The sequence below is a fragment of the Tinamus guttatus genome, unplaced genomic scaffold (assembly GCF_059628265.1).
Source record: "Tinamus guttatus ecotype Peru unplaced genomic scaffold, ASM5962826v1 Tinamus_guttatus_pri_ptg000048l, whole genome shotgun sequence".
In the NCBI taxonomy this organism is placed as follows: Eukaryota; Metazoa; Chordata; class Aves; order Tinamiformes; family Tinamidae; genus Tinamus; species Tinamus guttatus.
The window spans coordinates 14,175,415-14,201,755 of NW_028288582.1; the positions used below are offsets into that span (position 1 = coordinate 14,175,415).

General features: G+C 34.2%; 1 protein-coding gene across 1 annotated transcript in view; it reads left to right on the plus strand.

Annotated features, from left to right (window-relative positions):
* The window catches only part of EML5 (EMAP like 5), a 98,041-nt gene that overhangs the window by 43,754 nt on the left and 27,946 nt on the right, over positions 1-26,341 (plus strand). The window contains exons 12-27 of the mRNA XM_088539740.1: positions 732-838; positions 1,158-1,276; positions 5,911-6,097; positions 7,884-7,989; positions 9,437-9,530; positions 11,284-11,384; positions 13,220-13,422; positions 14,331-14,442; positions 15,342-15,469; positions 16,348-16,489; positions 18,244-18,396; positions 19,444-19,575; positions 20,505-20,593; positions 21,187-21,363; positions 22,398-22,599; positions 24,087-24,213. Coding sequence (XP_088395866.1) covers positions 732-838; positions 1,158-1,276; positions 5,911-6,097; positions 7,884-7,989; positions 9,437-9,530; positions 11,284-11,384; positions 13,220-13,422; positions 14,331-14,442; positions 15,342-15,469; positions 16,348-16,489; positions 18,244-18,396; positions 19,444-19,575; positions 20,505-20,593; positions 21,187-21,363; positions 22,398-22,599; positions 24,087-24,213 — 2,179 coding nt within the window. The remainder of the gene's footprint in view (positions 1-731; positions 839-1,157; positions 1,277-5,910; positions 6,098-7,883; positions 7,990-9,436; positions 9,531-11,283; positions 11,385-13,219; positions 13,423-14,330; positions 14,443-15,341; positions 15,470-16,347; positions 16,490-18,243; positions 18,397-19,443; positions 19,576-20,504; positions 20,594-21,186; positions 21,364-22,397; positions 22,600-24,086; positions 24,214-26,341) is intronic.

Below are 26,341 nucleotides of genomic sequence, written 5' to 3' on the forward strand. Positions count from 1 at the left end.
AGTTGCATTGCAATCACTCAGGTGTTAATGTCCAAAACTGTCGACAGTGACAGATTCTATTTAACCACAGTGGTTAAGCCCCTCACCTTTTTCTTCCTTTTATTTTTTAAATATTTGCTTTCTCTTAACTTTTTAAATTTCCATGATATAGAATTACCCCTTAGTTAAGTAGAAGAAATACAGTTGGTATCCAGACAAGCTGATTTCAAATTAACTGGTTCCAGTGGCTCTCTGTTAAAATTCTTTTTAGTTCCTGTTGGAATGAAAAATGTGATATGTCATTTTCTTGGCTTTCTCCCGTATGTAAAACAGAAACATTAAGTAATTACTCTTTTTCTGCAGTCATTGAAAATGTTGCCATTTTTATCTTCTATATGGTTACTCTTTTTTTTTTTTTTTCTTAATCTACCTGAATATTTTCTACTTCTACCACAGATCTTAGTTTCTGTTTTATACACATCACTTCAGTCTCTTCTTTCTTCCTTTCCTCTGAATGTTGAATGAAAAGTAGCTTGCTCTCAAAAACAAATGCACACAAATTCCTATGTACTTTCAAGTTGGCTTTGCAGTACCAGTGGAATTCAGGAAAGCCTCATGTGATCCTGTCAAACGTTAACAGTTAATGTTGTAGTCAATGTAAGCATTGATAATCTAATCAGAAACATTAAGTTGTTGTTTTAAACACTTCTTGTATTGTAATTAGGTTGCTATTTCTGTTTTCCTGATTACAGAGAGTCTGGTTGATTCTAATAGTGATGAGTCAGATTCAGATCAGTCTGATGTTCCAGAGCTGGACTCTGAAATTGAACAAGAGACCCAGATCACCTATCGTCGGCAGGTAAAGATTATAGTTCTTCTGTGTTTTCTAGGGTTCAAGTAGATCTTTAATCACCACCTCTTGAAATCTGAGACATTTAGCAAAAGCTTTAGAACCACTACTATCTACATGTTCAAACAGAACAAAAACAAAATGATCACATGTACTCTTTAGAATTTTGGTTTCAATTTCTACATTATTTAAATTACTATGTAGCTATATATATATATATATATATTTGGTGATGGCAGTACCCATTTTTGAGTGTGAAAAGTGGCTGAGTTCAGAAGCATATTTTTTTTGAGAATCTCTTAATTTATATGTATACTCTTTCTTGAAGGTTTACAAAGAAGATCTACCTCAACTTAAAGAGCAATGCAAAGAAAAAAGAAAAAGTGCAGCTTCTAAGAGACGAGAGAGTGCTCCAGGGAACAGTATAAGATTGCATTTTGTTCATGGGTATGAAAAATAAAATTATTTGAAATACACAAGCAGACTGCACTGACTGATTTTGTGTTTTGTATGTTGTCATTTATGATTTAAGAATCCGATGGAATACTTTATCAGTTGCTTTGTAAATTAATTTTTTCCTTGATTATGAAAAAATAAACTTATCTTTGATTATTAAAAAGGTTTGATGACAAGATAGACTAGTTTTGTATATCCTATATCCTATTTTGTATATCCTTGTATATCCTATCCTGTATATATATCCTAACATGAATATGCTCTGAAATTTTAGTTGAGGCTTATATTTGAATAAAAGTGAATAAATACAATAATTGGCTTTCAACCATATTTTTAAGTATCTGAAAAAATAACATTACTGAAGCTACAATAGAAACCTTGTCTAGTAGCAGTTCTTAGAATTCTTAGTAGGTCCTGTAAGAATGTTAGAATTCAGTTTTGTTTGCTTTTTGGTAGGAAATAATTTTAGGAAAATAACTTATTCAAGACCTTCTTCAAGGTCTCCTTGAAATCTTACGATTTCTTCTTTAGTAGTTGATAACTCTTCAGAAGTGAAGACTTTGATCAGAACAAAAATATGTTATTTTAAAGCAAGTTGACCATAGATGTTATGACAAAAGAATAATGAAAAGAAGTATAAATTCCCATGATTTGGGGCGGGGCGGGGGCAGAAAGTTTGGAATTTGGGTAATACTGTGTTCTCCTTTTAGACATACCTCTTTGCAGGAATGCAACTTACTCTGTAGAGTTAAATAAATGCACAGATAAATTGCTGGTGATATTTTTTTGCTCATTGTTGTCTGGATCATTAGTTTGTTTTTAGAAGGATTCCAAATGGATTCCTTAATAAATTAATTGGCTAAGAATAGCTAGTCATTTAACTTGGCAATTTTATCTGTAGAAAAGACAGATTTGCTGAATATTTTGTAAGTAATGACGAGTGGGAAACTGGGTACAGAGCTGTTGATACACATTAGTCTCTTTTGATACTTGAGGATTCTCAGTTGAAGATTTTGATACCTATGTAGAAAATGCAACAAGGTGGGTAGCTGTAATCTTTCAATTCTGAGCTAAGTATCCAACCAAACCATCCTGAGGCAGCTGTAGCACAAGCAAGGGACCCGGATCTTTGGGATTATTGTTATTTCCTTCACAACAGAAGTGAAGCTTGGCCAGAATATCCAGGAATGACCAGAAGTAGAATGTCCAGTTGAGTTGTGTCTGATAACCCAGTGTGCATCAAGGAAACTAATGAAGATTCCATGCTGAACAACAGATTTTTCCCAATGCCCAAGCTGTTAACTTTAAAGTGACCCACTTCCAAGTGAGTAATAGGCATATTCTCTGATTCAGGAAGTTTGCTTTGCTTCATCTTTTTTAGGTGCTATGGAAATGTCTTGTATGTTCCTTAAAAGTGTGAAAAGGGGTGCTAGAAAAATAGGAAGCTTTTTGCTTTCTTTGTGAACATGTTATTTTTGTGTTTTGAAATTGTGAACTGCTTTGAAAGTTGAACTTGTAGAAGTCTTTTCATTTCCTATAAGATATCTTTCAAGTCTCTTGTTACTTCCTTTTTTGGAAGGGCATAAAAAAAGAATGCTTAGCATGTGAACCAGCCACTGCTTAATATGGATGAAAAGGCAAGTTTCCCCTGTTATGTGCATCTTTCTCTAAGAGATGTGATGGTATCACTATTAGAAGCAGATTACTAAAGTGGATTTCTAGTTTGATATCTTTTTGCCAAGTCCTGTATTTCCTTTCTGCCATGTCTTTGACAGTGGTGGTACAGAGACATAAAAGGGATGCACCTTCTGAGGTATTCCTTGCTTCGACTCAGTGCTTATAATTGGGGAGTTACTATACTGGCATGTGAGAAAGGTAGCATGTGTTAGGTAGGTTTCCAAAGGTGTTTCATGTGGAGGAAGTGAACTAAAATACAGACTTGGGTTATAAGAAGTTATAGATATGAGTAATCAGAACTATTTTCCTATATCCTAAATACATTTGTGTTTTCATTTTGTTTTGTATTCCTGTGATATATAGCATTAACATACACAGTTTCCACTTTGCTTTGTTTAGAATATATGGGCAGTTGCCTTGACAGGAGCTAGGAAACTTCCGAATGTGTGGGTTGCAAGTAAAAGTCTTAAGACCCTTTTGCTGCCTTAATATTTTTTATTTTTATGTATTACTGCTAAGTATCCTCTGCCTGCTAATTTTGCAGCTGGTATGCCTTGTTCGGCCTTTCTCAGCGAGTTTTAAAGAAATTCCTTGATAGTGTTTCTAGTATTTCTAAAACCTTTCTTCAAACATGCCTGTTTTTGTAGCAGCTTTTTTATATGGTGTCTGTGGTGTCATAATTCTTATGATTCTGTGCTTGCAGAGGTAATCCAATATTCTTAACGGAGCCGAGTGGACAGTGAAGCATAGGAAAAGGATGTCTGAGGCGAGGAGGCCCAGATATCTGTCTGGGCACTGCACATGCAGGCCCTTCACTGAGTGTTGTCACATCCTTCCATGGTTGATGTTGCACGCTGCAGTAGGTTGTTTTAGTTTTATTTCTTCATAGCTGCTGTGGGCCGTTGTATATTATGTCCCTCTAAAAGGCCATAGAAGACCAACAGGGAAGGTCACTGCCTGCTCGTATTGCCTGACTGCTGCACTTTGTGTGGAAACCAGACAGAAACCAGATTTTAACTGGCTCACCTGCACAGCTGGGGCCTTCAGGCGCTTGTGAAGGCCGTTGTGCATGGGATAGTGAAGCATGACTGGAGAGAGCACCTCTAGCACGAGTCTGAACTGCAGGTCACTTTGAGAAGATCAGACATGTAACTCAGCCTCAGAGCTGATGGGCAGAGAGAAAGACTTTTGTCGAGACCTGGGGGGACAGTGACTCACGAGGCATTGAAAGGTTGCCTGACTGCAGCCAAACCAAAGCTATGTAGTGGAAACTATTCAAGTAAGTTTTGGTGATTCTTTAAATGGGAATTCTCCAAAATACTTAGACGTCTAACAGTACATTTCTTCAGTAAAAAACATAAGAAGTCTGTGTTCTTCCAGAAATAACCTACAACTCCTACTACTTAGTATCTCTCCGGTAACAAGGAGCACAGGCTTATTCACAGAAATTTTGTGTGAAATGTTTTCAACTTGTGTCTTAGAGAGTTTGTGACTTGGGTTGGGTGTATAAATTCCTTTGATAAAGACTATTTTTGTACTTTCAAATAAAAAATTACTACTTTTTTTTGTATTTTCATTTCCATGATGCTACGTGTGGAGATACATCTTGCTCTTGCATGACAGCTTAAAGAACTGCATTGTTAAAAGGAAATTCTGCATTTGTTTTCTGTTTAGATGTAATTTGTTCTGATGGTACGTGATTTTAGGCAAGAAAAATAATTAATATCCTGAGAAGTATCTTGTAGCATAGATATTAGACATTTCTGTTAGTTTTGAATTGCAGATGCTGACTGATTAGTTTTCTTTGCTATAAATGACTTGCTAATCATCTTTGGCGTTTTTTCAACTGATTCTGCTAGTAGTACTCAGGTAGAGCCTTATGATCCCTAAATCAACACATTCAGGCATCTTCTACCCATAATCATTCCCCTCCAGTAAATGCAATTGTGCTTTTAGAAATGCAATCAGAATTTGTCTGCATCTTTAAGAAAATGTTGACTTTAGCAAAGATCTGTAAGAACCGAAACAGGAAGAAACTACACAGGGAAGTAACTGCATAGAAACAGGATGCTTCAAGAATTTATAGAGCATTGTTCATATCAGAAGAAAGAAAGAAACCAATTTAATTCATGCATTTAAAAATGTTGCCTTCATTGAGGCCCAAAGAAAGTTACCAAAAGTACAATTGAAAATCTTGTTTGCGTATTGATCTTTCTGTAGGTTTCTGAGCATTTGAGGTATTTGAAAATACCGCCTCCCACTGCCCCCCCAAACCACAGTTTTGATGGGATACTAAATGTTAATCATGTATAGAATGAAATATGTATCCATGCTATAGCAGTGCATAAGGGCCTTAACTGGAATTTAGTGTGCTCATGCCATCTGAGAAAGGAGATAATTTCTACAGAAAATAAGTTGATTTAGAAAAGGAAATATATATACATATACACACACACATACTTCATCTTCCTGATAGAAAGTTTGCAGAAACGTTAAATTTCATGGAATCTGCTTTGTCTTTTTTTTCTGTGAGAACTCTATTGTCTGATTTCAGACAGTAGTAAAGAGATATCCAAAATTATTGTTTTGGGCATCTTCAAATTTATAGAATTACATGTTGCCTGTCTCAATTTCACAGGTGGTTTGGAAAAAGTGATAGCCATTACATCCTTTTCCAAACTTGAGGTGAAGAGCAACTGTTCAATAGCAGCTACTTTCGTGCTAGTGCTAGTAGTACTGATTTCTGAGCAATAGCTGAAAATGGTAGATGAATATTAGGTTGGCATGTTTAAAAAACTTAAAATAGCAGCACAGTAATTGGTAAGTAATGTGAACTTTTATATGTGCTGCATTTGCATATTTTGATTTTATTGAGTATTTACTGTATCTGGTTGTGATCTTGATGTGCAAATCTTTTTTTTTTTTTTTTTTTTTTTTTTTTCCTTTAGTTACAGAGGTTACGACTGTCGAAGCAACTTATTTTACACTCAGACAGGTGAAATCGTATACCACGTTGCAGCCGTCGGCGTGGTGTACAACCGGCAGCAGAACACCCAGCGCTTTTACCTGGGGCATGATGACGACATCCTCTGCCTTGCGATTCATCCCCTGAAGGACTACGTGGCCACAGGCCAGGTAGGGTGCATGCTTGCCTGTTTATCAGCAGTAAGAATCTGATATTGTCACATTGCATAGAGCAAAGCATATCTGGGGGGAAGAGGGTCCAGTCTACGTTTATTCAGTGAAGGAGAATATTTCTTTTGCAGGTGGAAACATGTTGAGAACTGTAGCACATGTGGTTTTCCAGTTTGTTTATATTAATTCTGATAAGTGTCTTTGGCTGAAGGCTCTTTACTGCTTCTTCATCTATGAAAAGATTAAAGTTTTTGTTCTGTGTTGTTTTATATGGCTGCTGCAGAATAACAATTAAGGGGGAGTATGCAGCTAACTTTTAAAGATTTCTTAGTTGTGAAGTGAATCACAATTCTGGGAATCCATTAATCTTATATTCCAGTATTCCAGTTTAATGAGTTATGTATTGGATTTCTGGCTATCACTTCTAGCCAAGCCATCCATGGTTTGTACAAGCAGCACAGGTATCATTTATAATAGTTATTTTTGTCTTTCTCTAGACAGTAATTTGAAGTAATTATTCTCTCCCCTGTTTTCTGATAAAGAGCTCTTCCCATAAATGTTTATATACCAAGACTTGTAGGTTGGATTTGACATTTGGGGTTGAGTTGTTGTTGTTGTTGTCATTGTTTTTATTGTTAAGGGTTGAAAATTGCAAAACCTCTGTTCGTAGCCGAAGACCATAGCAAAGATTTAAAAAAATGTGGGGTGAGCTCAGATTTCTAATTGATTTTTAATTGACTTTTTTTTTTTTTTTTGGCTAGTACGCTTAATTTGTATGAAAATATTTAAGACAAATATAAATGTATTGGTTGCTGTATGGATTAAAAACATAGATGTGAAAAATGGAGTCAGTTTAATTTGGAGGTAATATTTGGTGTAATAGAGAATAAGAATTGAAGGTGCAAGGATTTTGTTATTTTAAAGTACCTTCTAAAGTTCTTTTATCAAAAGCACATTGAATTTGTGAAGTAAAATTAGGTAATGCAGTAATCAAATTTCCTGGGCAGCATTAGTTCAGATCCTTCTGAAAGTGCACATTACAAAAAACTTTGCAAACATTACGGACGTCTGTGGCAAAACCAGAAGCAGCTTGCTTATCTTCTATCCCCATTTTGTCTCAAACATGGAAGAATGATGTTCCTGTTATTTACAGGACAGCCTATCTTTGTGTACTGTCCTGTAAATAATGACTCATATATACGTCTACACGTTCCAACATTGTTGGAAAAGGATAAACCGTATTTTGTTCCTTCCTATCAGGTTCTACTTAATTGCATTATTGCTAGCCTCCTGAAGGCAACTCCATTGGTATGAGTTGGAATAGCATCTGAATTACAGAATCTTTGTTACCTGACATGACACCAGAAAATAACAGAAGTCACCTTGATTTCTCAAGCATGGAATAGCTTACCAAAAATAAAAATAGCCTTTTATTTTTAGACAAGGAATGATTGATTGAGAAGTAATTGATGGAATAAATATGCCACAGTGCAATCAATGAAGTTTTTTCACAAGCTGAATCTATTGTAAGATTAGTTAATTGTAATTAATATGTCAAAGTTCTTTGGAAGGAAGAAACAGCCACCTGTGGGAATTGTAGCTGTGAAGCAGGAGAGGGAATAATATACTGTTAGCCAAAACAAATAGTATTAGGAAGATTTTATCACTATGACTTTTTTCAAGTACTTTTTGAAGAATTTGTTAAAATGCAATATTTTGTTTTTAAAGGTTAATTAACTGAAGTGAATGAGAAATGAAAAATGCTTATAACTATTAATATTTCCAGGTTGGTCGAGATTCTTCAATACACGTTTGGGATACAGAAACAATAAAACCACTGTCAGTATTAAAGGGCTATCACCAATATGGTGTTTGTGCTGTTGATTTTTCAGGTAATAAGTATTTATTTATTTATTTATAATTTCCCTTTTCTGTATGGCAATGCAAACTACTCAGTTCTATTGAGGAAGTGGGAATTCCTTTGTACTATATTGAGGGTCTACACTCTATATACCATATCTGTATTAAAAATATTCTCCAGTGTGATCTCAGAGTGATCATTCCTTAAGCAGTGCTGCTGTATAGTCTTGCATGTTCTAAACTACAAGGAAAGGTTCTGTGCCATTTGGCAGCTGAAGACCTTTCCAGGTGTGTTTTCTTTTCATGGCTTCCTGTTCAAAAATATTGCATCTGCATTAGGACTGTAAGATTTATTTATTTAAGAAAATAGTAACAATTGATCAGGTGGTAGGCTTCCAGGAAAAAAGCACACAAGTAGCACGCTGAGGAATCCCCCTTCCCTGGGAAGGAGCTGAACCTCTTCTTTTTTCCCATGCCATACTACAATAAGAGCATGTTAGTTAAATCTTTTGAGATTTCTGCACCACATGTTGAGTTTCTGGTCCAGCTTAAAATTTCTGTCTTCCACTGGCCTCTGTACCTTCTTTAATGATTTGGTCTTCCTACGTAGGACCTCTGATCTCATAAGTGAAGGTGTGTGACTGCAAAGAATAAGTAGTATTGGACCTGAACACTTTGGTGTTTCATGCCTTTCTTTGCTCTCCTTTTTAAAGACCAATGTCATTGGCCCAAATGTCATTTCCCAATTTCTAACATGGATGCTTAGCCATTTCAGACAAGTATGTAGCAAGATGATGTTCATCTCAAATAACCACAAATAACATCTTTCTTGAAGATTCATATGGTATACATTCAGAAGTGCTGAAAGATTTTACTCTGTTACCAAGCTTAGGAATATTTCATAAACTTCCAAAAATTGCTTTAGTAATTTCCTGTTTAGAAATGAACAGGGATGCCCAGAGTGAACAGAGGATGCACATGATACAACCCGTGTTGGAGGCTTTTGTGCAGCTGTGTCAGCAACCCTCTGAACAGAGGATCTCATCCAAATACAGAGGGTCTTAGTGCCATTTCCAGACAGGATAATTCAAATGTCTAAGGATGATAGTTGTGATAATGCTAAATGTCTAGCCTGAGATGTTTGCCAATCTACATAGATTGTAGAGTTCTTAACCTAAGAAAAACCTAAACTGCATCCAAGTGACCACTCTAAATTAAACCTAGCAAATGCCAAAGCTGCCCGTAAGCACACCATGTCATATTATATTTACCTATCTTCAACATAGTTGTGTATATATTCTTATATACACTATGTTTGTGTGTGTATATGTATATATACACAATATCTGTATTTAGTTATGTTATTTGTAGAAATAGTATTCAAATAGTATTTCTGAAGTTATAATGTTCTTTAATATAGTTTCTTATAATTGCAGCTTAATGTTATCTATCACTCTTATCATAAATTTACTTTTCTAGCGGATGGGAAGCGTTTGGCTTCTGTTGGAATAGATGACAATCATACTATTGTACTCTGGGATTGGAAGAAAGGAGAGAAGCTTTCAGCAGTAAGGTAGGAATTTAAGTTCATTTAAAAATTTGTATCTAGATTTAGTCAAAAGACATTTAGCAAAATATTAATTAAAGAACAGTAGATAATTAATAAACTTGCTTTTCTGTTCACTTCTTAATTCATATAGGCAATGGCTTTAGCACAGCCTTAAAACTTTCTTTGGGGAAAGAAACTGAATCACAGAATCATTAAGATTGGAAGGGACCTTTGGAGATCATCTAGTCCAAATCCCCTGCACATGAATGTCCAAATCACCTAGAGCATGTGGCACAGGATTGCATTCATACTCCAAAGTTATTTTTTTTTTTAATATAACTGATTCTCACATGGTTTCAAGTTCTTGGGAATGAGGTGCTCTGAGCACATGGGCGAACTTGCACTGAAGCATCAGAGCAACAGGTTCAGGAATGCTCCCCTGCACCCAAAGTCGTGACAATTTATAATTGTGCTTGGTGTTGCTGGTGCACAACAGCAGCACCTGAGTCACAGACTGGAAAACAGGAAGTTTCCTCAAGGACACTTCCATGGAAAGCAGGGCTGAAAATCAGCCAAGTTAGATCCACGCTCCACCAAAGCCATGGATCAAGCTCCACACTCAGGAGATGCATCTCTATCAACACATGGGCTTTATTCCCAGCTTCAGACTGAGATTCATGGGAGGGTTCAAGCATCTGTTCCCATTCTAGCCCATGGGTTGCCCCCCGTGCATCACATCCTGCTCATGTTGGGCCACCTTCATGTGAGGAGCTCATTCGACAGCTTCCTGACCTCTCAGCTCCAGAGGTCAGGTCTGACCTTCCAGTTTGATTCTTTTCCCAAATCCAGACCCAGTCCTGAAGGTAAGGGCTTGGTTCAGGCCCCAGAATGCCTTTGCTGGGCCTCTTCTGAAGGTGGTGGAGGCTTCTCCAGCAAGGAACGCAGCAACTACAATAAAGGCGATAAGAATTGCTGTGGTGGCTCGTCTGCTGAGAGAAGACATAGAAAACAATTCACTTATATTTGTTTGATGTGCTCAGAAAAAATATCTTCAAAACTCTTTCCATGCACCTCCATATGCTGCTTCTGTAATTTGTTATTCTAAAATATGATTACATCTGTATTCAGAGGCTCTGTACATCTGAATTCTCTGATCAAAGTTTGTAAACAAGTCTTGCTTTTCCTCCCTATAATCCTTGCTTCTGTGACCCTCTTCAACATTGCTACAGCATAGATGCCTACTCGTTCTTTAGTCATTAGCAACAGACACAAACGGTTTTCAGCAGTTGAAATTTTCAACGAAAATTGGTATAACTGCAATATATACATTATTCTATAAGAACAAACAGAAAATTTCAAGGAAAAGGTGGATGAGAATGGCTATTTGTTTTTAGAATGAGAGAAATTGTGCAGCAAGTTATGCAGCTGTACACTGCTAAGTTTCATTCTGAGCTGCCTGAGGTCTAACTGCTGTTCTATAGTTGCGTTTTAAATATTTTAAGTATTTTCTTTTCCAAAGAAAATGCCACCTAGTGGCTTTCTGAAGTAGCATAATCACATTCTTATTCTGGAAACCTAATAGAACAGGATTCAGGATTTTAGTTTTACCTTTCATTCCAACTTATTTAAAAAAAAAAAAAACAACTTTTGTTAGTGATAGAGACATAAACTTTAGCAAGATAGAAAAGGGATACATTATCAAGGTAAACGATTATGTATTTAAAATTGGAATAAATATATTTTTAATTAAAGCAGTATATTTTGCTTTGTATTTCAGGGGCAGTAAAGATAAGATTTTTGTCGTTAAGATTAATCCTTATATGCCTGATAAATTGATTACAGTTGGAATTAAGCACATGAAATTCTGGCGTAGAGCAGGTAAGGAAAGATATTTTAAAATTTTTCCTCATAACAGCTTTTTCTTCTTGCTATTTGAGGTAAAAATGCAGCATCTGTTTTGATGTATATCATGCATTATAACAAGGTGCTTTCTCTCTATTAGTTAGCTTTGCCCACATTCTATTCCAAATAACAAGCTGGCACTACAAGTAAAAAAGGCCTTGATTTTTTTCTATTGTTTTCATATCTATTTTTATATCTAATAATAATCTCACACATCTCAAAATGCTGCAGACCTGCTCTAAAATAATAAAATGAATTTTGGGAGAGGGACAGTTTGAGTGTGTATATCAAAAAGAGCAAAAAATATAAATAAATCTAAGGTGATAAAAATCCACGTACAAAAATTCAAAGTATTTTAAGTGAATGCATCTGCCTTGATTGCAACCTGTTTAGATTCTTTTATTAAACGTGACAGTTGAAAACGAAGATGAGCAGCCTGCTTTATCGCCTGAAACATTTTGTTTCAGTGCAGTAAGAGAGGCTATTCCCCAGTGTTAGGCTGAACTGCGTTGTATTGAAGCTCAAAAAGCACATGAAGACAAGCTACGGCGATTCAGCTTCTGTGGTTAGAATGAGTCTCTGCTAAAGCTTTTTTTTTTTTTTTTTTTTTTTTTAAATGAGGAAGGTGTCTGAGGAAAATAGTGCCATTAATTTTCTCATTTAAAGGCTCCACTAGAAATCAGCAATGATTGTCTGAGGGTGAGTTGCTGAAGTCTGTGTCAGTTATTATGTTCCAGAAAACATTTACTGGAGAATTACCATAAAACGTTTAGGAGGAGAGTTAATGAAAATTGTTTAGATTCCTTCCTTAAAAAGGAAGTCTTAACTATGAAAATAAAATCCTAGTGATGGTGCTTTGCAACAAAAAAATAAATAAAAAAGAGAAAAAAGGTTACCAGCTAGATTTTTATATTGCTAAAGCCCCATGTGTGTAAAACTGACACAGGCGAAACACCCGTACCAGTGTCCTTACAAGGGATGGAATCAGTCCCTTTAACGAGCCTCGGCCAAGGTCTCTGCAAGTGCATCTGAGGTGAGGAGGGACACCAAGGGGTGCACTTGAGACTAAATTTAATCACTTTCAGTGATAGCAGAGAAGCCAAGAAACCTCGGTGCATGAATGCGATGAAATTTTAGATCCTGAGATGATTCTGTTTTATAACACACAAAGTCTCTCTGAGGATCATGAAAATCTAAATCTGCCTTCCTACCAAGAAATTACTATGTGTTATACCTGTCAAATTATTTTAGAATATCATGGTGTTATAACGAATTCTAAAACTTACGTATTAGCTGCATTTTTATCACCTAGACTTCAATAGGGCAGCTCTTTAATTTAAAGTTAGAAATCTTGCCACTGAAAGTATAACAAGACAGGAAAGGGATGTGAAAGTTGTTGAGTTTTTTTTTTCTCCCTCTTCTTTCAAGTTCATTCCATTAAGAATTTCTCTGGAAAATCTTAATTCTGGAAATTTCTCTGGAAATGTGATAAAATGTAAAATAATGTAAAATGTGATTTTTTTGTTTAGATGTGGGTTTACAGATACGCTTTCTCTCTGTATTATGTCTATTTGGGTGTATGTACATATTCAAATCCTGATTCAACTAATAAGTTGAAAGTAAGACTTTATCTTGAAAAGTATCAAATAGGTGTTTTGAGAAAACTTTTCCAGGTTTGTTTTGAGAGACGTATGAGTTAACCAGAAGAGAAAAAAAAGAATAAAAGACTTTGTTGCTCTGGGTAAGGTTTTTTTTATAGGCTTTGTTTGAAAATAATTGCAAGAAATTATTGATGACTTGTTTTAAACTAGGAGGAGGACTCATTGGGAGAAAGGGCTGCATTGGTGCATTGGGAAGAAGTGACACTATGATGTGTGCAGTGTATGGCTGGACTGAAGAGATGTCCTTCTCTGGGACTTCCACGGGGGATGTGTGCATTTGGAGAGATGTGTTTCTCATAAAAACTGTCAAAGCACATGATGGTCCTGTGTTCAGCATGCATGCATTGGAAAAAGTAAGTGAACTGTGAGGATATTACATAAGACCTAACTTAGATTTAAGAAGTGACTTTTTTTTTTTTGCCTAGTTTTAACAAAAATGAAGCCTTTTGTTATTCTGAATTCTTGTGTTACAGTTACCTCTTTGTCGACTGAAAATAATTCAGAATTCAGAAAGAATTCTCTTAGAAGTAGAAAGATATGCATTGCACTGTTTTGCTGTAGTAGTGCTTTGGGTGGTTCAGAGCTTTTTTGTGCTGTGCCACTTAACTTGGAGTCCTCACTGACTGTGATACTCTGAGGATGACAGAGGGGAGGAAAAAAAATGCATGGACTGTTGTGTCTGAGATTTTTGCAAAGAACCCTCTGCAAAAGAGGATTCTGTCACACTACATTAACCTGCCGTATTTCTTACCACAAGATGGTTTGTGAGGAGTACAGCCGGCTTAACAGATGGATGGCTGAGGTTTAGTTCGCTCGAGCTCACTTGGTAACTGGAGAGGGATGCTTTCTAACCAGAATAATTAGAATATTATAAAAATTGGTTATCTTTTGAGTTTGGGTAATAATATAAGTTATTGTGCTGTAGTGAGTTGTTGCAGCATGAGCATCTGTAAATTCTTAATTTGAGTTAACCTTCCTCAGTGAAGAATAATAAATCACGCTGGTAATATCAAGAGCTTTTATGTGAATGTTCATTGAGGATCAGATCACAGTTATTTGGTATATCTGGAAAGTATATATGTTAAAAATAAAAGAGAATTGGATCATTTTATTCCTGATCTTTATCTTGAATATCTGTAGTTCTATGCATGTGTAATTACAGGTATGATCCGTTGTCGATATTGGTAGAAATCACTGCAAAAATAAGTAAAAATAATTAAATCATACTAACTTGTGATTTTTATTTATTTATTTTTGCAAGGGATTTGTCACTGGTGGAAAGGATGGGGTGGTAGCTCTCTGGGATGATACCTTTGAGCGCTGTCTCAAAACCTATGCCATCAAAAGGGCTGCTTTGGCACCTGGCTCTAAAGGTAAAACATCTGCCTGTTCTTTCTTTCTCTTATAATGCCGTTTCAAATATTTTCCTCATTCTATGGAATTGCCTTGGCAATCCAGATTAGTCATAATAAATACTAAAAATGAACTTTGGTTAAAGCTTTATTGGTTCCAAATAAGTCATATTTCTGTTGTGTGTGTGGGAGGGAAACGTCCCATAATAGTCGTTTGGTTGTACTTTTGGTAGGGCAAATCTTCAGTTTTATCTTAATCTGCCTGAATGAGATGTTTTAAACTGGAGCCACTTAAATTCTCTATTTTTAAGTGACAAAAAAGCCTATTATGTTTCTAATCAGGAAGTATCTATCAGGAGTCTGTAAAAGGAATAGAATTTAGAACCATGGTTACCTTTATAAGGTATTAGTGCATTTTGCGACCTTGTTCTTTAAACGTATATCTGCTGAAATAATTCCTGAACACTCTTTCCTTCCTCTTCCTCCCATTTATTATTGATTTTACTGCTTATATAGTTTTCCCTATTTGACATGCTGAATAGTTTTCTTGCTCTTCTCCCTCTCTCTTAATGTTATGTTTCCTGTATACGATAAACTAAGACGAGTAATATAGCTGTTGTATGTTCTTTTGCAAAGATTTCCAATAAATCGGATTGATTAAATTTCAGAGATAATCTGTTGAGCAGAAAGATCATCAGCAATTGTTTGATGTAGCAGTTTCATTAGCAATTAAATTCATTTTTTATAAATGCCCCAAAGGAATCCAAACATATAAGTTCTTCCATGGCAGAATATATTTTTAATTGTTTCATACTGCATATCATTTTCTGAAGTGAGAATGTAAGGCATATGTGTGAAAAGTCTTCCTCAACCAATGCATACTTGCAAATCTTCTGTCTTTTCACGTATTAATATTCTAGGTCTCCTCTTAGAAGATAATCCTTCTATACGTGCCATATCTTTAGGACATGGTCATATTTTAGTGGGCACAAAGAATGGTGAAATATTGGAGGTGGATAAAAGTGGACCAATAACACTGCTGGTTCAGGTACATGTTAAATGTCAATTAATTAATTAAATACTCCATGCCACAAATATTATTTTATTTTTTAAGTAAAGGGTGTTGTGAAATAACAATTTAATTGCTGGCAAAGGTAGTGAGTTGTTATAGTTACTTCATAGTTTTTTTTTTTTTTAAGGCTAGAATAGACTGTTTTCACTCAGTGAACAAAACATAGGTCTCAGATTTTCATGTAGTAACTTGTTCATAAAATTACACTTTCAAGCAGAGCAAGACTACACATCTCTACAAAAATATAAGTAACCAAGAAAGCCCTTTCAAAGAACAGACACGTCACCAAATTCCTTATTAAGTTGCTCTGGGTATTAATCACTTCTGTTGCTTTAAAATTGATAAATTGATCTTTTTTTAGATTTATTTTCATTTTTTCTTTGTAACTATTCAAACAAACACTTCAGGTTTCCCTCTGCTATCTAAATATACTGTATATAATGCAATTTTAACAAAATAATATCAGCATATGACTTCCTTTAGTATTTAAATAAAATTCTGTGAGTGTTTAACTCATTTATGAGTGGTCATTGCAATAACTTGCAAATAAATGGATTTTTAAAGCATATATTAGAACCTCAGTTAAAATAAATGTGGAAGAATTATTTCACAGAGAATTTTCTGTAGTACTAATTAGTATAATTAGAAGCATTGTTGAAGGAGAGTTTTCTTTCTTTTGCTTTTTTATTGCTTCTTTATTTCTTTGCTTTTACTTGGAGGTATCTTTATTATCCTGGTAGGATTTGTATGTTCTCACTGTAGTTTTCTTTATTTCTTCCTCATAGGTATTTTTTTAAAAAAAATTTAATACAAAATTATCTGATTTTTTTTTATTATTATTATTGTTTTTTCAGGGTCACATGGAGGGGGAAGTTTGGGGTCTAGCTACTCATCCTCATTTACCTATTTGTGCCACTGTAAGTGATGACAAAACCTTAAGAATATGGGATTTATCTCCTAGCCATTGTATGTTAGCTGTTCGCAAATTGAAGAAGGGTAAGATACTTGGTATGAAAAAAGATTTAACTGAATTCAACTGACATTTACCAGCATTGTAAATCTTGTAAAAGTAGGAATATGAAAGAATTCTTTTCTATACTCATAGTATTTTAGTGGTATTGTATTCAGATATGTTATGTAGTCCTCTAACTAAAAAATCTGTACAGAAGATTTTTGTGTAATGCTGCTCAAGATTATTTGCAATTGTAACATATTCAAAACAGTTAATTTACATTAAAATTGAAGTATCAGCATAAATCTGCCCTCTTGCATGTAATATTGCAAGCATTTTGAACAGTGGGTGAATCCCAGAAGTTTTGGGAGAAAGACTCAGAATATTATGTGGAAGTTCTGTCCTTTGCTGTTTGGGATTCTTCAATGTAGAATTTGGCATTACATGGAAAGAACACATTATATCGCATACAGCTAGTAAGAATTTTATTTCTTACATCATGAGAGACATCACATAAGGAGATTTTTTTTTTCTTTAGGATTAGATCCAAATGGGCTTAACTAGCTTTTTATAATACCTACGCTTTCCTAGGCAAAGGAATGCAATGGACTTCATCTGTTTGGAGTTCAGTAAAGCATTATGATCCATGCCTTAGAGCAAACTTAGTGAAGGGGATCTGAGGTGATAAAGTAACTATAAGAAGAGGCATAAGCTGGCACAAGCAGGGATGGTAATGTTAAAATAGAAAGCTTCAAGTTGGTAGATGTTTGTTGGCATCTTAAAATTGTTCAATATTTTTAATAGTACCTTTGGCATAAGTGGAAAGACTTTGATGTAATTTGCAGATGAAACAAATTTTGAGGCACTTTGATAGTATTGAAAAGCATCTGCACACCATATAGAAAAGGAATTGATACTTTTCACAAGCTGCAATAGTAGAAATGGCATGATATTTGGTAACTAAAAAGTCAAGGTCCATATTCTTGCTGGTTATAAGAAAAAAATTGTCTATATAGCTGAGGAAGTGAAGGTTCAGAATATTCTAGCTGATCAGAGAATGACAGTTACCTCTGGTGAAGTGAGGTTGTGTTTTTTTTTTTTTTTTCCCCCCCCCCCCCCCCCTCTGGGGCACACTGAAGTATTTATTTAGTTTAAAAGATCAGAATACTTTTGGTGTAAACTTCTCATCCATATTCAGTTGAACTTAAGGGTGAGGGTAAAGGTGTAGCTATAGGATAAGGATGGAGTCAGAATAGCAAAAGTAAAGGATTACTGTCTAAGTTAATCAGAGGAAAAGTAATAGGGAAAATATTTAAGCTAATGGAAAATTCTAACATGGAAAAAAATGTGTATAAACTGGCTGCAAATACATTTAAGATGGAAATTGAACTTTTTCAACTGAATACTGACATGCTTATTAGAAAGTGGAGTTCAGAAGGCCTTTTCCAGCCGTGTGCTCCTTACTAGAGCACATGATAGCAAACACCTAGCATCAGATAATTAGAAGGAGAGCAAATTAGAAATATATAGGAAATAGTGATTAGTAATGTAGAATAAATGTTGGTTAATAGGCATATAAATCTAATAAAGATTTTTTTTATATGTATTTGTTGATTTGCCAGTAGCTTCTGTGAACTTTCGCAGATGTAGAACTTGGAAATGATTTGAGTAGCATGTAAAAAATTTAATTAATCTGTAGACTGTATGAACAGTATAATACTTAATACTGTAGAAATAAATCTAAAAAAGGGACTATTCATTGTAAATGAACCTGAATGTCATATTTCCTTCCTTGTAGGAGGCAGATGTTGCTGCTTTTCTCCTGATGGAAAGGCATTAGCTGTTGGTCTCAATGATGGAAGTTTTTTGATAGTTAATGCAGATACTTTAGAGGATCTAGTCTCCTTTCACCACAGGAAAGATGTTATTTCAGAGATCCGATTTTCTCCTGGTGAGTGATATAAAATTAAGATTTTCCTATCCAAATTTTTTAAGCAAACTTTATATTCATCATCAATCATCAGGATATGCATTGTGAATATTGGTTGTCTCACTAAAAGCATTCTAGCCTTATTCTGCAGTTGCCTCAAATGGACTAATAGAATGTACTAAAGATGAGGCATGATGCAAATACATAGTGCTGATGAAGTGTCTTTCATTCTATGAGAAAAAAGAAACAAAAGATAACTGCAACAATCCAAATCATATTCATAATGTGTTTTGCAGATATTCTTTAAAACATTAAGGAGAGATTTGTCATACTCTTTTGCCCATAAAAAGAGACATCAAAATTAATATTCATGTTTCAACTATTATTGGGATTAAAGTCCTATATTGTTTGTTTAAAGGCAAGATTACCAGGATAGACTTACTCAAAGTAACCTCCTAAAATCAATAGTCAAATTTTAAATCAACAACATCCAACAACTCCCCTGAGGACATTGTTCTGCTGCATGAACCACATAACATCTTGGCTCTTCATTTACATTATTTTTGGCTAATTGAAATTGAGATGTCAGAATATCGTGTTGCCATTTCCTTTTTTTTTTTTTTTTTTTTCCTCTACAGTGCTTAGCAACAGCAGCAATGCCATTTTTTTTTTCACCAGTTAAACTCTTAGTTGGGAATTTAAATGTATGGCTTAAGTTATTGGTGTTACTTCAGTGAAAATACTCTCCTGTAGTCAAAATATTGTGTGAATAACTAGTATAAATCCTCATGCAGCATTGGTTTTTGGTTACCCGAGCCTTGTCACTTTCTAAATACAAGAAATGGTTTAAATTTTGGTTTAATAGTTTAATTATTGAAAAATGTAAAAATATAATTTTATATTTCGCATGATATTTCGCATATGTGATGCGAACACATCTGCCAGATGCATGAATTACCAAACTTATTTCAAAGAAAGCTAAGTTGAATATAGCTAAGCTCCCAAAAGTAATTTAATATTACACAAAACACTAAGAAAATGCCTTGTGTTTTTACTGATATATTTTAGGGGCTGGAAAGTACTTAGCTGTGGCATCATGTGACAACTTTGTAGATATTTACAATGTAATGAGCAGTAAGCGAGTGGGAATCTGCAAGGGAGCCTCTAGCTATATAACACACATGGACTGGGATGTAAGAGGTAAGGAGCATTTATCTGAATTCTAAAAATCTACTTGATTATGGACTAAATCACTGTAAATTATGTCTGGAACATGAATTTTTGGTGCTGTTGATGCATTCCTACAGTTTATGACGGTGTTCATGGCATGTAGATAAATTATTTTTACAGTTGTGCAACTTGATGAAGTAAGATATTCTTTATATAGGTTGTCATCTTTTTTACAAGTTTTATGCTGTTTTCTGCCTCTTGTATAATACAGCAAATGTAATTGCATCAGTAGTTCAGGATTTACGTATCTTTGCATATTGACTAAAATGGAAGGAAGACTATCTTGCTGCTTTATTCCTGAATATTAATATATGATCATTTTAAACACTAATTTTAGTGCTGTTTTATATAAAAACAAGGCCGCACAGTTGTGCTTTGTCCATTTCAAAATAAACCCGGAAGAGTGATAGAAATTGAGATTGAGAATTTTGAAAATGGGAAGAATCAAAAAGCTTAATGAGAATCCTTCTGAGGAAAAAGTTGTAAAGGCAAGTAGAACTCAGCTGTTTGGAAACAGCCTTTTGCCACCTGGAATTTGTGGGTTTTTTTTGAGCCAGAGCACATCCTGTGAGCACAGGTGAACTCTGAATTAGACTCAATGCATACTGTCTACCTCTAATGGGGCAACTATAAATAATAGGGGAAATTGCTGCATTATGGCAGTTTTCAGAGAGAGAAGGAAGGAATGTGAATGTAAGGGATTGAAACACTTGGATCTTCAGAAAACCCGTCTTCTAGATCCACTGTCTATATATACCACAGCTTGTTCAATGGAAACAATCTGTGGAATGTTGTTAGTAAAAAAAATAAAAATAAAGTCATAACAAAGCTTTTGTAAAATTATTTTTTAATAAAATGTAATGGTCTAATTAATGTTAATATATGTAATACACTTATAGGGAAGCTTTTACAAGTCAATACTGGTGCTAAAGAGCAGTTGTTTTTTGAAGCTCCTCGTGGAAAGAAACAGACAATTCCTACTTTGGAGGTAAGGAAACAGTCTGCCTTCTTGATTTGTTTGCTAACTTGAATAATGATTTAACAGTCTATGTCATCTAATGGAGAATGACATTCAAAATTATAACTGTTCTGTTCAAAAACATTTTCTTTGAGCATTTGCTGTGCTGTGCTTAGCAGTCTGTTCAGATAATGATGAATAACCTTGTTTCTCAAGAACTTGTCTCATTATATCATAAAGCAGTATAGTATTCTTACTATATGTAGGCAAAAGTAGCTTATTATAGCTGTAATGTTGTTTCTTCAATATTAGAGGATTCCTTTAGGGCAAAGTGAATATAGATAATTTTCAAAATAATGCTTTCTGTGAGATTCAAAAACATCATTTATTTTCTCTAGCACTGAAGGGTAGATAATGTCAAAAATCTGTTCTAAATACTTCTAGAGACTTTGAAAGTGGAAGTTAATAGAGATAAAATCAATGTTCTCAAAATCTGAAAGAGTGATAACATAATATTTTGGATGACATATTTTACAATGCAAGGATTTTTTTCTTGAAATCAGTTATGGAAGAAAACTGCCTGGGAAGAAGCGTGCTCTGTCTCAAACAGGTTGTTTCTATAGGTAGAAAAGATTGGCTGGGCATCATGGACAAGTGTTCTGGGCTCCTGTTGCGAAGGAATTTGGCCAATAATTGGTGAAGTCACAGATGTAACTTCTTCTTGCCTCACTAGCGATAGTAAAGTATTAGCCACAGGAGATGATTTTGGATTTGTGAAACTGTTTCGGTACCCTGCTAAAGTAAGTAACTTTCAGCTATGTGTGTGGGAACATTGGTTAATAAAACTGTAAAAACAAAATCACCACCATAAACAAAATACTGCTTATAAAATTTGGATTTTTTGCTCAAAGAATGCATTAAGTATTAAAATGCAGTTTGCAGTGGGTCAAACTTTTGGTTAATAAGAATGGCCATTCCAGGATTGAGTGAAGATCCATCTTGTCTAGTGTCCTGTCCAGTGGCATGTGCACTTTTGCTGAGACATATAGTGATAATACACTAGGCTGTAGCATTTTGTGGATCAGGCAATTTTTAATAATGTTTTAGGCATTCATAGGCTCAGTGTAGATTTATTAGTGTAGTTTTTAGCCTGCTTCACTTTTTTTTTTTTTTTGTAAGACAATGAACAATTCTTCCTTATTTCTTCACTTTCTTTATAGACCTCCATTCTGTCCTGCCTCAGTAGTCTTTTTCCAAGATGAATAGCATTAAAAATTTCTAACCATGCATTGTGCAGCAGCCATTCTAGAAGCACATTGTTCTTGCTGCTCTTCTAGGACCTTTCTAATTCTCTTGTGTATTTGTCAGTGAATATTTTTTCGGTTTTGAATATTTATCATGCCAGTGATGTCAACAACACAAAGGCGTTGACCCAAAATACTCTCTGTGCATTTTATTCTTCTTCTTTAATGTTAGATTTTATTACATTTTTAATGAAAAATAGTCCAGTGTTTATTGCTGGAATCCATTTAAAAGTAGATTCTTATATGATCAATCAATGAAATGTTGACTTGCTTCAAATTACAGCAATTTTTTCATATGAAGTGTTTTCCATGTGATGGGAAAAATGGGTTAACATTTCCTGAAGTTGCTGTAGGAGAAGAATTTGGCAAATCGTGTAATACACATAAATGCAAAACAGCTAAAGCATATAGTGTGAAGATGTTAAGAATGTGCTATTGGACAGAAGTGCACTGGTAACACATTTCAGTTTTATTTAGAAGACTGGTTAATTTTTGGTTCTGTGTGTTTTTCCCCCCCTCTCCTTTCTTAGGGAAAGTTTGGAAAATTTAAGAGGTATGTGGCCCACAGTACCCATGTAACAAATGTCCGTTGGACCTATGATGACAGTTTGTTGGTTACTGTTGGAGGAGCAGACACCTCTTTAATGCTGTGGACTTATGAGATGGAAGGACATCGGGATAGCAGGCAGTGTGACAGTGAAGAGTCTGATCTAGATTCGGAAGAAGATGGGGGTCAGTAATAATTTATAAGACTGACTGGATTATCCTGCCTTCAGAAAATTGTTTTATTTGTAAATGGAAAACTGGTAATATAGAAATAATCAAGTTACACAAATAATTGCTTTAAACATTTCAAAAACGTTAGTTAAGCTTGCTGTTTGAGGAAAGGACCAAAAAACTATTGTGAAGAAAATGATAATGGATTACTTGGCTTAATGTTTTGGGTCAGAATATATGGAAAAAATCTTGACATCTTTAAAATTAATCAAAATTTCTTGCCAATTATGTGTAACTTCAAGAAATCTATAGAAAAGTAAATTCATGACAATTTAGATTATAGCATTATTGATGTGAAATTATGTTGAAATCTATGCCATAGGAGAACATAGTTATCTTGTGAAATCATTGTAGACCAAAGTTGACTTGCAAAGTTGACTTGCAATACCAAAGTTGGTATTGCAATATTATAAAATCAGGAGTTATAAAAGATTAACTATACTTTGTAGAATCCTTTGGTTTTGACATGATTAATGTTTCCCTTAATGTTGTAAATTCATGGCTTCATGTGCCTAATATCTTCCTAAAGAATTCAATTTATGCTCCAATTCTTTTTTCTTCCTTTACTTATTTGAGTTATAGTCTTCAAGGAATTTTAAACTATTTCAGCTAAATTTTTAATATTATGTGCAGTAATTTTTACTTCAGTATTGTTTGAAATCTGCTAGATGACAAAGAGGCATCTTAGATATATTATGACATTAAATATTGTTTTTAAAGAATATCAAATATTGGAGACATTAAACATTCATTTGAGGAGAATTTTTATGCATTGACTTACTGCTTAAAAAGTATTAAAGGCTACATCAACAAAGGAATTTAATCACCTGCAGGGGAACTTAGTCAACTTCAGCCACCTGAATCAAAAATTACAGTCTGGAGAGCTCTGGCTCAGCTTCTGCCTGTGGCCTATTATCACATAGCTGTGTTTGATGTAGTAAAGTTCACAGTGATGCGCTTGACCCACTCTAAACATTATATAGACACCACGTATAGAGCTATAGATAACGTCCAAAGGTTGGCATTTAATAAATAGATCCTGAATTGAGTGCAACCTACTGCCAAATATTCCAGGATTTAACAGCAGCTGTCATGTCGTGAGGTGCTTTGCAGGGATCAAGTTAGAGCCAGCCACGCAGAATGGGGTAGCTTTGAATGTCCCTTCAATCTTCCCTAATAGTCATTTTCCAATTTTAGAGGATGATATAGAGGGTATTTTGTTGTTTTTGTTTGTTTATTTGTTTTCTTAGAATGCTTTCTGGACTGTGTTGATCATTCCCGTTTACTTCCTTTCACTTGTGCTTTTATGCTATTAATGATGCATGTTGTAGTTGTTCTTGTAATGCAGCATTTTAGTGAGAGATGCACTAATGCACTAATAAATTTCTTATTTTTTGTATGTTATTTTGATTTAATACTGTTCTCACTGTGATTTTTATTAGGCTATGACAGTGATGTGACAAGGGAAAATGAAATTAATTACACCATCAAAGCCTTATCAACAAACATTAGGCCAATGTTTGGAATTAAGCCTCATCTGCAACAAAAGGAGCCAACATTAGATGAAAGGTAGTTTCTCATTTAAAATTTTAGCAATCAAAAGAAGCAGTCACTGAAGATGATTAATAATAAACTGTAATTATCTTAGAACATATATACAAATAAAAAGAATGTGTTTAGAGAAGAAAAAAAAAGAAAAGAGAAAAAGAGAAGGTTGTCTACCAAATGCTTGCCTTAACGGATAGGCTACATCTTTTTTTTTTTTAATGTTGTAGAACAAAATACTACCATTGATGTATATATTTTATGTTTGGAGAATTTCTTTAGGTAATTGAGTTATTTGCTATTGTTTCAAAGTATCATGTTATTTTTAGAACTTTTTGATATCTAGTGGTAGCTAGAGATCACATTGTAGTCATTGGCACCTACAATTATTTTATTGTAAGGTAGCTTTCAGTTCTTTGTGGTTTTTCCCAAATGTAACTAATTGGTCTGAAACTGCTTCCTTGTCCAGATAACTTCTTCCTCTGAAAATTTCTGTCCACAGAACTGTGTTTCAGTTTCTGTGCATGGGCCTTGTGAAAAGTATATTCTGTATAATAATTGGGCACATTTGATGTGTCAATCAAAAGGAAAAAACATATGTTGTATCAACAGTTAATGTTTTATATTTACTCTTACAAATCAAAGCCATCCAGACTTCTTTCCATAATTGGTTTCTGATTAGTTGAGTTTCTGATAGTTGAGTTACATTTCTTTGCTTCAAATAGAATGTTAAAGAAAGTAAATTCTCTAGTAAGGTAACTAATTTCTGATTCAAAATGTAAAAGTTGATGAAGGGATTCCATTGTCTTCATTGTTGGAAAGGGGTCTGAAATTTCAGAGACTTAAAACTTCAAATGGAGGTAAAGAGAAAATTTCGAAGAGTAAAAACAAAATATTTTAACTCTATGTATTTTAATCTCTGGTGTAATTAAGTTAATATTGTGCAAGGCTGATAAAGATTTTAGTAGGTCTACTTTTTTAAACACTCTTTTTTAAATTTTCCTTCCCTTTTGCTTCATTTGAAGGCAGGGGGTAGTGAGGTAAGTCTGTTTTCACAAAGTGAAGGATCAACTGTGTTTTGATAACTGAATTGCTTGGAAAAGTATTTTGAAATAGATGTGAATATTTTAACAATTTATTACTAAATAATTTAGCAGGTTTTTACCTAGTAGAAAAAGGATGAATGGACAAAGTGTAGTACACAGTCAGTAGATGGAATGGATGCTAAATAATATATATGAGAGGAGATGATCAGAGCTTTCCTGGTGTTTCCTGATGTTTTGGAGTGTCTAAGGAACAGCTTGATTCAAGCAGCCATTGCCTAACAGCAAAACGAGCTTCTTGGGGACCTCAATATGAGGTCCAAAGTGGAATAAAAATGTACGTTTCTGTTAAAGCTCTGCAGAAAAGAATGAAAGGATCATGCAGTCAGAAAGAGCATAAGCCAAAAAAAGCAGACTACAAACTTTTTCAGTCTAGTTGATGAGGAGATTCACTGTGGAGGGGGCTGTATGGGGTTTTGCTTCTAGTTCTTCCAGTGACCCTTCATTCCAAAATGGAAATGTAATTCCTGGAATATGAATCTGAATAAAGGGTTATTTTCGCTCTCTCGAGGTAGTATTCTATTCTCAATTTTTGGAGAAGTGATGTTTTTTTCTTTTTAATAATAGCAGAAGGCAAATGAGATTTTGTTCTCTCCATTGTCACAGCACAGTTTCACTAGGAGAAAGGGACAGTGCTTCCTCTTAATCATTTCTGTTGTAGCACATTGACTTGGATGTGTATTTGAATCAGCTCACATTTCTAGGCAACAATCCTTTTATTTTATTTTATTTTATTTTATTTTATTTTATTTTATTTTATTTTATTTTATTTTATTTTATTTTATTTTATTTTATTTTATTTTATTTTATTTTATTTTATTTTATTTTATTTTATTTTATTTTATTTTATTTTATCTTATTTTATTTTATTTTATCTTATTTTATTTTATTTTATCTTATTTTATTTTATTTTATCTTATTTTATTTTATTTTATCTTATTTTATTTTATTTTATCTTATTTTATTTTATCTTATTTTATTTTATCTTATTTTATTTTATCTTATTTTATTTTTTCATTTTTTTTCCCTGTGTCCCTTCAGGAGAAACA